This window comes from Scyliorhinus canicula, chromosome 15 (genome assembly GCF_902713615.1).
Source record: "Scyliorhinus canicula chromosome 15, sScyCan1.1, whole genome shotgun sequence".
Classification (NCBI taxonomy): domain Eukaryota; kingdom Metazoa; phylum Chordata; class Chondrichthyes; order Carcharhiniformes; family Scyliorhinidae; genus Scyliorhinus; species Scyliorhinus canicula.
The window spans coordinates 134,121,351-134,135,335 of NC_052160.1; the positions used below are offsets into that span (position 1 = coordinate 134,121,351).

At 46.1% G+C, this 13,985-nt stretch overlaps 1 protein-coding gene across 1 annotated transcript in view; it reads right to left on the reverse strand.

Annotated features, from left to right (window-relative positions):
- Nucleotides 1-13,985, reverse strand: part of nfasca (neurofascin homolog (chicken) a) — a 245,789-nt gene that overhangs the window by 101,402 nt on the left and 130,402 nt on the right. The window contains exons 10-11 of the mRNA XM_038819461.1: nt 12,209-12,379; nt 3,604-3,651 (exon numbers count right to left, since the gene is read on the reverse strand). Of these exons, the coding sequence (XP_038675389.1) occupies nt 3,604-3,651; nt 12,209-12,379 (219 nt within the window). The remainder of the gene's footprint in view (nt 1-3,603; nt 3,652-12,208; nt 12,380-13,985) is intronic.

Below are 13,985 nucleotides of genomic sequence, written 5' to 3' on the forward strand. Positions count from 1 at the left end.
ACTGAATGGCCTATTCTGTGCTGTAGACATCTATGACTGGACTGTCAACCCAGATTTTTGTGTTCAGGTTTCTGAAGCCCAAGCTCTCTGACTAAGGAGTGAGAGCATCACTAACTAAGCCAAAGCTGACGATGTCAGGTTAGTCTATTCTACAGTTATATTAAAATGATGCTCACTTTCAGAATCTAACATCTCAATTTAAACAACATCATGGAATGGTTACCGTGCAGGAGCATTAGAAAAAGGAAGAGGCCTAATTATTATTTTTGGTAATGCTCCTGCAGTGTCTTGGGATGTTTTATAGAGAAGCTGCACGCACACAAGGTATTGGAGAATTTTAGACAGTTCCTACATTACTCTTCAATTCCAGCCGATCAAACATATGAAATAGGACCAGCTGTAGGAAATTTGCCCCACCATTGACTAAGACAGGGGCTGGTTTAGCTCACTCAGCTAAATCGCTGGCTTTTAAAGCAGTCCAAGCAGGCCAGCAGCACGGTTCGATTCCCGTACGGGCCTCCCCGGACAGGCGCCGGAATGTGGCCACTAGGGGCTTTTCACAGTAACTTCATTGAAGCCTACTCGTGACAATAAGCGATTTTCATTTCATTTCATTTCAAGAACGTGTCCAACCTTCAACCTCATCTCTACCTTCCCACCCTGTCCCCACATTCCTCAGTTATTTTAGCATCATAAACTTCATCGATCTCTGTCTTGAATATATTCAATTATTGAGAATCCACGGCCCTCCGGGATACAAAGATAATTAAGACTGTCATTTATATAAACCCCTCTCATGACCACCAGATGTCCTAAAGGGCTTGACAGCCAATTAAGTGCTTTTGAAGTGCAGTCACTGATGTTATGCAGGAAATGCAGCGGTAAATTAGTGCACAGCAAGCTCCCACAAACCGCAATGTGATAATGGCCAGAAAGTCCGTCCTGGCCATGTTGACTGAAGGATAAATATTGAATTCCAAAGAGTCGCAAACAAACGGCCACGGTAAGAAACCGAGATGCTGAAGAAACAAGAAAGAAATTGGACTGTCTCAGAGTCCCAGCATTCCCTGTAGCTCTGATGTCATATCCCATTTGCTTTTCCAGAGTTATTTTAGTGGAACACTTATAGGAGGCCAGCGGTAGTGGAACAAGGATGTATTTTAAGCTATGTACAATACTCTGCCCATGGCAGTAGCTCTTCACAATCACAGTCCCAGTTGGGTCAAGCAACAACTCTGGGCCCTGCTTGGGCTGGCTTTTATGTTAAGGTTCAACGAGCTCCAGCTGGGTGGCCACCCTCAAACTTCCTGGGAAAGCCCGTACTCCACGGGTCCCTCGAGGAGATCGACAATGGTTTCCACATGGTCCTCGTGGGTGTCATGACAGCAGTAATGTTGCACAGAAAACTATCTGGTTGGTTAAGATCAGGAAGAAATGTTCCTCTCATTCAATTTAAATTTTGTATTGATTTTAGTCCCATTACCCATATTTTATCCCTTCGTACAGGTGGCGGCATTAATTTGAATCATCTTTATTGTCACAAGTGGGCTTACATTAATGCAATGAAGTTACTGTGAAAAGCCCCTAGTCGCCACATTCCGGCGCCTGTTCGGGTACACAGAGGGAGAATTCAGAATGTCTAAATTATTTAATAGCACGTCTTTCAGGACTTTGTGGGAGGAAACCGGAGCACCCGGAGGAAACCCACACGGACATGGGGAGAACGTGCAGACTCCCAAGCCGGGAATCGAACCTGGGACCCTGGAGCGGTGAAGCAATGGTGCGACCTACTGTACTACCGTGCCGCCCATTAGGGTTGCCAATCCTTCAGAATCGTCCTGGAGTTACTGGGAATTAAATATCGGGCACTGCTCTGAGTAAATTAGGAAGGAAAATCATATACACTGTGTATGATTTTTTTCTCTCCACTTGTTTTGAATATTTTTGTTTATTAATGGTAAATGGACAGGGGAGGAATAAACTGTTGGCAAGAAGATCATGTGGCAAATGGCTCCTGGTCAATGGCTACATACCCGAGCAACCCTGTGGCCTGGTATTTGCTTGCATTGGCTGTTACCTAATTGGTCCAAATGGATATTGTGGACTGCCATTGAACTCCTCCTCTTGGAGACCATCATGTGCATGTTGCCTGGGAAAGCTAAAGTGCTGACCTAATTCAGGTATTTTTATCTGAAAAAAAAAAGAATCTGATAGGGTTTTTCCTCCAGCTCCATTCTTTCCTCTGGTGGCGGTGGGTATTGGCGGAGGAGGGAGGGGAGGGGGAAGAGAGTCATGAACGAAGGGGCATGACCCCAGAACTAAGGTGCCCAGGAACCACGTCAGGAAGCACTTCGTCACACAGAGGACACCAAAAATCGGAAACCCTCTTCATCAAAAAGCAGTCAAAGCTGGGGATCAATTGCAAATTTCTAAACCGAGATTTATGGATATTTGTTAGGCAGGAATAGTCAAGGTTATGGTGAGTAGATGGAGTTATAGGTCATCTGTGATCTAACTCAATGGCGGAACAGTCTCTGACAGCTCAATGGTCTCCACCTGTTCCTATGTTTGGCACTGACTAACGCCTCCACAATGTGGGACATTGGTAAAATTAGCGATGGTGCATCACAGGCTGCCTCGGCTTGTCGAATATTTGGTGGGAGAAACTTCTCTCCTGTCAATTTTATTTCTCTCCAGAATGTAGTGGGATCCTTGTTGATGCGCAGTTCCACGTGCGCACGTTGCCCTTTCGTACCCCTGCTGAGAAACCAGTATGAAACCTGGTCAGGGTGAATGGCGGTGGGCTATTTAGCTTTGAAGGCATCACAGTGGAGTCCAAACTTACTCACTGCCCGTGTGCACTATTCTGTAATGTCAAAACTGAGCCACAACCATAAACGGGGTCCCTAGCTGAATATCCATTCATCACCCCCCTCCTCTACATTCCCCACACTTCCTCTCGAAATGAAATGAAATGAAAGACACTTATTGTCACGAGTAGGCTTCAATGAAGTTACTGTGAAAAGCCCCTAGTCGCCACATTCCGGCGCCTGTTCGGGGAGGCTGGTACGGGTATTGAACCGTGCTGCTGGCCTGCCTTGGTCTGCTTTAAAATCCAGCGATTTAGCCCAGTGTGCTAAACCAGCCCCTCCCACACACTCATCCCACAGTATCAAAGTCTGGCCACAAACACTGTTTAAACCTTTTCTCCCTCAGTCAGAGACTCATAAAATCTATTTCCTCGGTCATTCACTTTCCATAAGGACTCTATTCTTGTTACTGCTTGCTATCAGTCTGAAGATCCAATGGGGAGAAATAAACTATGATACAGTGCTGTATAAATACCAGCTGCGATTGGTGACATTTGTAATGACTCTAGTTACTCAGGTTCCACAAGCTTAAAGGCATTTCTGGTTCATTTTCACTCGGGGATTGGGAGACGTTACATGAATGCACCTTTTACTCTGCTGCCACATCTTTTCATTGAGTACAGCTCTCAGGGTTCTGCTGGAGTCCGGGACATTAGAGGTTAAGACACAAGCAGGTTTAGTCAGGGATTAGTGGGTTAAAACAGAAAGTTCTCTAGAAGGTGCCATAACTCACCACCAGTTTCATTCAGAATGGTTGGCACTGATTCATAACTGGTACCCACTGTAACAAATAAAACAACATGAGCTTGCAAAACTAGGCTGGAGAACTGTGGAATTAGAGAGTGGGGAGGGGGGAGACGCGATGGGAGAGAGGACAGGTGTGCATGAGGGAGGTACGGACATGGAGGCTCTGCCGGGGATGGAGAACAGCATGTGGGAGAGTAGACAGTAGGAGGACAGAAAGAAGGGACAGAGGGAAATGCAGGGAAAAGGGGAAGCAAAGCATTTTTGACATAGAAAGGGAAGCAAGGAGGGGGTGGGGGAGGTTGGGCTGGTGATGAAGATGTGCAAGATATCAAATAAAAAGTTGCATTGGGGAATGCATGTCCAGTGATACATTACTGATCAGTGAGCTGAATATCAAATATCAAAACACATGTCATATTAAAACAAATCAGGTTAGCAGCAATATTTCAGTGTGATTAAAAACTCAAAACAGCAGGATGACTGAGCAAGCCAGCCTTTCGACAAACAACTCGGCCAGAATGTAATACCATGTGGATGAGGAACACATCCCCAATCTTTCAGGAAGATGGGCGGAGACGATTGCAGAGTGCGTCCTTTCTCTTCAAGAGGTTTAAAGGGAAACTAAATGAGGGAATTGTGGGAGGAAACCTGAATAATGCCCCCCCCCCCCCTCCCCCACCGCCATGGTGAACCCCCTCACTAATATGAAACGTAACATTCCACTAGATCTAGATTTCTACTCATTCCTGATAAACATCAATCTCAATCTAATCTAACCAAAACTCCCCTAGAAACTAATAGGAAGTACACATCAAACTTGGATCTCTAAGTTGCACAGTTGCTTCTTAACGAAGTTGGGTAGTGGTCAATATTCAGCACCTTGAGTGTCAACAATTGGAAACTGGACCAAATGATGAGTGGTTCTGGATCTTAATATTCCAATATTACCCACAGGAGTTTGCCGAGAGCTTTGCCGATTGGAGAAAAGGTTCTTCACATGTTTGCCTGGAGTTCCCAATGAAGGAGCGTCGAAGTTACAGTGGACGATTGGGAAAAATCCTGGCAGCCATGTTTTGGCCACAAGTTCAATATAGCGAGGAGGTATTTGGAATTGTCGGGTCTCTGCTATTGGAATTCTACACAATAGCATGGGAAGATTCTCAACATAATCAAACTGGTTTGCAGATGCAGCAGGTAATTAAAAAGGCAAATGGAATTTCGTCCTTCATTGCTGGAGGGATGCCGTTTAAAAGCAGGGAGGTTATGTTGCAGCTGTATAGGGTGCTGGTGAGGCCACACCTGGAGTATTGTGCACAGTTTTGGTCTCCTTACTTGAGAAAGGATGTACTGGCACTGGAGGGAATGCAGAGGAGATTCACTAGGTTGATTCCGGAGTTGAGAGGATTATCTTATGAAGAGAGACTGAGTAGACTGGGACTCTACTCATTGGAATTTAGAAGAATGAGGGGGGGATCTTATAGAAACATATAAAATAATGAAGGGAATAGATACGATAGAAGCAGGGAGTGTTTCCACTGGCGGGTGAAACTAGAACTAGGGGGAATATCTTCAAAATAAAGGGGAGCAGATTTAGGGCTGAGTTGAGGAGGAACTTTTTGACCCAAAGGGTCGTGAATCTGTGGAATTTCCTGCCCAGTGAAGCAGTTGAGGCTACCTCGTTAAATGTTTTTAAGGCAAAGTTGGATAGATGTTTGAACAGTAAAGGAATAAAAGGTTACGGTGAGCGGGCGGGTAAGTGGAGCTGAGTCCACACAAAGATCAGCCACGATCTTATTCAACGGCGGAGCATGTTCGAGGGGCCAGATGGACTTTTCCTGCTCTTAGTTCTAATGTTCTAAGGAACTGAAGTGACCAGGTAGGAGTTCACTCTACTGGAGGTCATGCATGAATTGAGATTGAAGGTGAGTGGGTTTGATCCTTTGAATTTTCTACAAGAGAAAAAGATTTGGTACATTTGGATTTTATGCAATGGGAATGAATGGGAAGAGGTTTAGTTACTGAAATGTTATACAATGAAATTAATATGTGTGTCCATAGGTCTGAGCTATGTCTTTACGCGCTGAGAAATAGAATTCAGATAACTAACGAGGTTATTCATACACAATTTACATTTATATAGTGCCTTTAATGTTTGGAGGTAAGGTACATCTCAACAGCATTATTATACACAACTGAAACCGAGCCACAAATGGAGATCCGAGATCAGATGAAGAAAAGCTTGATAATGTTCTAATGAGTGTCTTAAAGGGGGGAAGCGTGATAGAGAGGTGGAGAAGTGCAGGGTGAGTATTCCAGAGCTCACGGCAAACAAAGGCGCAGCCACCAATGGTGGCAATCGGGGGTGCCTAAGAGGGCAGAACTGGAGGAAGCGAGACATCTCAGAGTGTTGTGGGGTTGGAGAAGGTTACAGAGATAGGGAGAGGGGGAAGAAAGGTGAGAATTTTAAAAACAAGTCTTCCTTATGTAGGAACCATGGTATTAGTTGAAAAGGGTTTGCTGTGAGTCACGATATGGGGCATCAGAGTTCTGGGCGACCTCAGATTTGCAGAGGATGGAATGTAGGAGACACGTGTTCAAATACAGAGAATCCCTACCGTACAGAAGGAGGCCATTCAGCCCATCGAGTCTACATCGACCCTCTGAAAGAACACTAGGTCCACCCGCCCCACCCTGTTCCCATAACCCTGTAACTCCATCTAACCTACACATCTTTGGACACTAAAGGGGCAATTTGATAGGTGAATTAGACATTCTGAATTCTCCCTCTATGTACCTGAACAGGCGCCGGAATGTGGCGACTCGGGGCTTTTCACAGTAACTTCATTGCAGTGTGAATGTAAACCTATTTGTAACCTAATAAAGATTATAAATTTAGCACGGTCAATCCACCTAACCTGCACATTTTTAGCTGTGGGAGGAAACGGGAGCGCCCGGAGGAAACCCACTCAGTCACGGGGAGAAGGTGCAAACTCCACGCGGACTGTCACCCGAAGCTGGAATTAAACCCGGATCCCAGGCACTGCGAGGCAGCAATGCTAGCCACTGTGCCACCCTTGTGTCACCGTGCCACCCTAAACAAGCAGGTCTAGAAGTTTTCAGCAACAGGGGCATCACGGTAGCCCAGTGGTTAGCACAGTTGCTTCACAGCTCCAGGGTCCCAGGTTCGATTCCCAGCTTGGGTGACTGTCTGTACGGAGTGTGCACGTTCTCTGTGGGTTTCCTATTCTCTGGTTTCCTCCCACAGTCAAAAGATGTTCAGGCTAGGTGGATTGGCCATGATAAATTGCCCTTAGTGTCTAAAAACGGTTAGGTGGGGTTACTGGGTTACGGGGATAGGGTGGGGTGCTCTTTCCAGGGGCCTGTGCAGACTCAATGGGCTGAATGGACTCCTTCTGCACTGTAAATTCTATGATTCTATGAGATGAACTGAGGCAGGGTTGAAGCCCATGATACAGAGATGGAAGTGCGCCATCTTTAGTGTGACCTCAGAAGTTCAGCTTGTGGTCAAATGTGACGGCTGACTAAAACAGCCTCGTCGATTTGGTTGCAAATGTGCTTTGGTAGCTAATGCATCGCACCAAAAACACAACACAAAATTTCACTTTTGTGATCAAGCTTCTAATCTTTAGAAAATCTTTACAAGAATTCTTTGTGGCCCTTTCTGAAAGTGCTATTTATGTTGCTGGTTGTGAAACGGAAAGGGACGTTGCTCCACTCACAAACAGGCCACAATAAGTCCAACTATCAGACGGGTTATTGTCTTTGAAATAAATCACTGCGATCGAGAGATCTAAACCTTTATGTGCGTTTACATCTCCTGAAAATACATTCTAAATGAGATCCAGCCTAACCGGGATCCACTCACAACATTCACCAATCACTGGGTTGCTGCATTCACTCCCAGAGAGGGCTGAGGCCTATACTGTCTTCCTTTGTCTACAAATTGGGTAAGTGTTGCTCAGAGCCTCAATCGAGCAAACCTAATTTTGTCCTATATCTGCCGAGTGGAAATAGCATCATCCAACCAATAATGTTACAACAGTGGAAACAGAGCTGGTATTTTCTGAAGCAATCAGTGGGTTGGCTGGGGGAGATTTGTTACCGGGTCTCTGTGCCTGGGAACGCCGCCCACAGATGATGTTGCCGACAAGGACTGAATACGTAAGAAAGGACCCACTGGGGAGCCAGTCAGAAACAGGAAGGCTCTTTGCGCTGTTAACACCCAAACTCGCTGCTGCTGGAGTCAACCATGTTGGAAGTGGATGTGTGGAGATTTGTGCTTTTTTTCCGCCTGCTGCATCCTGCTCATGAAAAGTCCGCCCCACCCCAATGTACGTCTCCAATGGTTCAATCCGTCTCCCAGCCCGATAGAGGCATTTCTACGTGACAGCCTAGATAGTTAGTGCCCACTAGTTGACAATGCTGGTCAACCAAAAGTGATCTTGCCCTCGCCAAGCCTTCCAGGTGATGGAAATTGCAGTCAGGAGGGAGAACCTCGGCGAATTTTATTTCCCTCCTGCCTGGCCCGAGGCCCTCTGCCAAAACCCAAAATCTCACCTCGGCTGAGATCGGGACAGAAACTGTGACCTTGTTGGTGTACACCGGTCTGAACTGAACTGGACAATGCGTTTTAGCAATCAGCACCGCCGAGGGTAGCTTGTTGGATTCCCAGTTTTCAAGCCTGGACATTATTGTTGAGAAGGTTTTGCAGATAAATAGCTCATACCCTCATAAATTGATACTGCACGGCTGGAGGCCATTCTGTCCGTGGTCCCAGTGCTGGCTCCTTGAAAGAGCTGCCAAGTAGTCCCACTCCAATGCCCTCTTTCAGTGGCCCTGCAAATATTCTGTCACCAAGTACTTCTGCAATTCTCTTTTGAATCTCATCAGTGGACTTGCTCCTACCGGTCTTTCAAGCACTACATTCCGGATAAAACCGCTTTGCTGCATGAAACGCATTTCCCCTCGGCTCCCCCTCTGGCTCTCGCATCAACTAGCTTAAATCTGCCCCCTCTACTTACCAAACATTCTGTCGCTTGAAATAATTCCTCCTTACTTACTTTATCAAATTCCTTCTTCATTTTGATCACCTCCCCCCTAATCTCCTATTAACCTCTCTGCTCTGAGAACATCCCCCAATTTCTCTCCTGTTTCCATGTAACAAACATCCCTCATCCCAGATAGTAGACCTCCTCGGCAATCACTGTAAAACATTCCTTTGCCTTCTAATTAGTGAGGGCATTAAATTGAGCATTAGCATAACGTAGAAAATAATTGACTGCGTTCACATTAAAAGTTTTCAAATGTTATGATCTCAATTGTTCACTTTTAGGCTGGAACATTTTGCAGCAGGTCTGGAACATGGTTCACACTGGCCTGCTGGGAACACAACCTTGCTTGAGTTGAGGTCCCTGTGGTATTGGGCCTCAGGTCCCATTTGTATGGGACAGCAGATCACGGGCATGGTTGCTGCTGCAGACAATTGTACTGCCAGCCTGCAGAATCCCTCCAGTGAGACCAGGGAAGAGAGGAAGGTGGGGAGAGAGCAGTCAGAAAGCTGGAGAGGAAGGGATCTGGACGGGGAGTGAGGCAATCAGGATTGGCCAAGTGGAGTTGGAAAGTAAAATCCTGGTCTTCCCGACTCCGTATTTGAATAAGAATATTCACAATGATTGCCATTCCGGTGACGGCAGCTGGCAGTACCGTTCAGTAGCTGGTTCAGGTCTCAACATCTCCTTGGACTCCTACACCAATGTGGTGCAAGTTGTACTACCAGCCGGTACCCTGTCTGCCATTTTGGACACTTTGAGCCTTTGTAAATGGACCAGTGAATGTCAGGAAATGCTACCTGTATGGATGGCATTGACTGGTTGAAGTGTCTGGTTAACTGGGTCTTCACAAATGAGGACACAAATAACGTAAGTTCATAAAATAAAGGAGCAGAAATGGCCATCTGGACCATCGAGTCTGCTCCGCCGTTCGATCATGGCTGATCCCATCCTGGCCTTAACTCCGCCGTCCTGCCCGTTCTCCATAACCCTTCAACCCATTACCAATAACAAATCTGTCCAACTCCTCCATAAATTTACTCACCGTCCCAGCATCTATCAGACTCTGGATGAGCAAATGCCACAGATTCTCAAACCTTTGGGAGAAGTAGTTTCTCCTCAACTCTGTTTTAAATTTGCTCCCTCTTATTCGAAGACTATGCCCTCACGTTCTAGAACGCCCCACAAGAGGAAGCATCCGCTCCACGTCTACTTTATCCATTCCTAATATCATCTTGTACACCTCAATTTGATCTCCCCTCATTCTTCTATACCAGGAATGTTGGGGAAGACAGGGTTTGGTGAGAGAGAGGAACTGATGTTGGGGAAAATGAAGGGATTGAAGGTCGATAAATCCCCAGGGACTGATAATCTACATTCCAGATTATTTAAGGAAGAGGCTCTTGAAATAATGCATGCATTGGTGGGCATCTTCCAAGAATCCATAGACTCTGGAACAGTTCCTACATGTTGGATGGTAGCGAATGTAATCCCAGTATTTAAAGAGGGAGTTAGAGGAATTAGCGCCCAGTAAACCTGATGTCGGTAGTGGGGAAAATTCTAGAGTCCATTATAAAAGATTTGTGGATTGATAAAGGGAAATTGTGTTTGACAAATCTGCTGGAATTCTTTGAGGACGTAACAAGTAGAATTGATGCCTGTGATGTGATTGATTTCAGAAGACTTTCGACAAGTTTTCGCATAAGACATTAGCGTATACAATTAAAGCGCATGGGATTGGGGGTAGTGTATTGAGATGGATAGAAAAACTGGTTGGCAGACAGGAAACAAAGAGTAGGAAGAAACAGATCTTTTTCCAAGTGACTGGCAGTGACTAGTGGGGTTCTGCAGGATTCGGTGCTGGGACCCCAGCTATTTACACTGTATATTAATGATTTAGAAGGGGGAACTAAATGTAATATCTCCACATTTGCAGATGATACAATGCTGGATGGAAGGGTGAACAGTGAGGAGGTTGCAGAGATGCTTTAGTGTGATTTGGATAAGTTGAGTGAGTGGGCAAATAATGGCAGATACACTATAATGTGGATAAATGTGAGGTTATCCACTTTGGAAGCAAAAACAGAAAGTCAGGTTATAATCTGAATGGTTTTGGATTGAGAGGGGAGTCCTGGGTGTCCTCGTACACCAGTCGCTGAAAGTAAGCGGTGAAGAAGGCAAATGGTATATTGGCCTTCATTGCGAGAGGATTCCGGAGTACAGGAGCAGGGATGTCTTTCTGCAATTATACAGGGCCTTGGTGAGACCACAGCTGAAATATTGTGTGCAGTTTTCGTCTCCTTATCTGAAGAAGGATGCTCTTGCAATGGAGGGAATGGAGCAAAGATTTACCAGACTGATGTGGGGGACAGGGAGAGAGGTGGATTTGAGACCAGGAAGAGATCAGCTATGGTCTAATTGGATGGCGGAGAATGCTCGAAGGGCTGAATTGCCTATTTCTGCTCCTAATTCCTATGTTCCTAAACTGGAGATTACAAGAATGGTGGGGGATCTCATAGAATCCTATAAAATTCGAACGTGACGAGGCAAGGTAGATGGAGGAAGGATATTCCTGATGGTGGGGGAGCCCAGGAGCAGGGGGTCACAGTATGAGGATACGGGGTACTGCATTCAGGACTGAACTGAGGAGGAATCTCTTCTTTCCCAAAAAAGCAGCTGAGACCAAAACATTGTGGGTAAAATCTTCCGCTGTTCATGCTGGTGGGATATTCCCATCTCGGCCACAGCACCCTCCCCCCCCCCCCCCCCCCCCCCACGGGCTTCCCAGTGCTGTGGGTGGATTCAAGGGGGAATCCCGTTGGCTGTGGCGGGAACGAAGGTTCTTGCCGCTGGCCAATGGCAGGCCGCTTCCCGCCACCGAGAATCCTGTTGTGGGAAGGCCAGAGAATCGCGCCCTGTATGTTTTCAAGAAGGAGTGAGGTAAGGCTCTTGGGGCTAATGGGATCAAAGGATATGGGGGGAAAGCGGGATCAGGTTACTGAGTTGGATGATCATTCATGATGATAATGAATGGCAGTGAAGGTTCGAAGGGCCGAATGGCCTCCTCCTGCTCCTATTTTCTGTGTTTCTATGTCGCTGTTTAATTCCTGAATCTGTGCCCTGCGTGGCACAATCCTCTCTAAGGATTATTGGGCACTTTTCTTGGCAATGCTCGCGTTGGAGCAATTCGTTCCTTGGCAACTGTCGGATAAATGGATAAATTTGTCAGAGGTTTTGTCAAGGGTTAAATACTGGTCTTGTCAGCGATGGCTACATGCTTTGAGTAAATAAAGTGAAACTAACCATTCGAGGAACACCTGGTTGCACTGACCCTGAACCCTGAAGCTGATGGGCATTGGATCTTTGGCGTCATATTCTGCAGGTCCCCTGGAAGGCGCCCAATCCATCATAAACCATTGATCAATAAACTCTATCCTTATTGGTGCACAATGAACACCTACTGGGAGTGAAAACTGTCAGGGGAGAAGTTGGAGAGTGGGGGGCAGGGGGTTTGATACTTACTGGTCATAACCCTGATCGTGATGGGGTTTTTCTGTTGGATAGTGTGTGTGAAGAGGAACCGAGCATTACAGATGTAATCGAAGCGAGCATCGCCGCGCACCACATTGGAGAAGTAGAGGTCCCCGTTCAGGCCCTGAGAGACGCGCTTGTCCTGAGGAATCGACTCCATCACTGCAACAGACAAGAGATGACTCAGCACACCAAGTCTCAATCAGCACCCTCAGAAACACACTCCCCCTCAATTCACAACAGCTCAGAGGAAATGCCTCGTGTCGTACATTTTAAAGATGGCACTTTACTCATTTTTTGTCAATTCTAAATATTTATAGTTTCTGTATTACAGCTAACACACCCATCAGAAACACATTGGCTAGGATTGTCCAGCCGTTCGCACCTGAGGGGTCGACTGGTCCCGTCAACGGCAAACCCCCTTCCGTGGGTTTCCCGGTGGTGGGTGAGGGGGTGCATAGAACAGGACAGCCCATTGACAGTGGCAAGATCAGAAGATCCCACCCAATGAATTGAGTTATTGCCCCAACCTCTTCTTCCCACTCAAAGTCCCGCAGAATATTATCTTATGGAGCTTCCATATCACTCTTTGATAACCTCCTCCTTGTTCAGTGTACTACCCACCCTTCTACTCTTTCCACTGCTCCAGTGTATCCCTATAATGGAACATTCCCCATTGTAGTTATCCCAGGTCCCTCGCCATAGACTACCCAACAGACTCTGGTACTATCGCTAGAGTGCCGCACCTTATAACAACATAAGAACAGTCGGACAGTTAAAGACCCCCTAGTTAATCTGGCTTCCCCCACACAATTGTGATTCCTCATGTATCCCAATGTGCATTCACTCTCCACCCTACTTCTAGAAAGAACTGCTCCTCGCAAAAGCTAGTAAATTTGTGGAACTAATGTGGTGGAATCTGAGTCATTAAATGGTTTCAAGAAGGAGGTAGATATGTTTCTGATAAGAAAAAGCAGGTTAAAGGGATGTGGGGAACAGGTAGAGAGGTGGATTTGGGACCAGGAAGAGATCAGCCATGACCTGATTGAATGGCAGAGCAGGCTCGAAGGGCTGAATTGCCTACTCTGCTCCTAATTCCTGTGTTCCTGTGCTTTTACTCAACAACCTGTTATACCCGAAAAGAGATGAAAAAGCAGATAAAAACTCACTCCAATTTGAGAGAGGAAAATTGGGAAATTCCTTGCTGACCCATCTAGGAAATTGGAAGTCATCTGGGAATGGGTCCCTGAACTCACTCTGGCCCTGAATCTCTTGCAGGAGCTTCACCCTTCTGTAAGGGTGATGTGTACCTCAGAGACAGGCCCAACCGTTGCTCATTATACAGGCCATGTGACATGCTTTTATATCCTCGCAATTTATATGCTTGACTTTTCCCAATTTTCCTCTGCTCCTTTCCCAAAGTTGCTGACTCACATCGAGGCAGTGAGAACGAGGGTCGGAATCAGACAGATCAGTAAAGGGAGGGAACTTAGGAGAGGAAGAGAACGGGAGAAAACAAGTAGAGAAAAGAGGGTAAGGTGAAGAATCAGGGGAAAAGACTACGAGAAACAGAGAGAAAGAAAGAAGTGAGAAATAGGAAATGAACTAAAGAGCAAAGGAGGACAGAGGAAGAGAGGGAAAGAAAGAGGCAGAGAAGCGAGAGAGGGAAAAAATTGAGAGAGAGGAGGGAGGTGTCGTGTTAAATTTTTCAATTGATCTGAGTTTAATTGTCAGTCTGGTAACTGATCTATGCTCACTATAGTTGCTT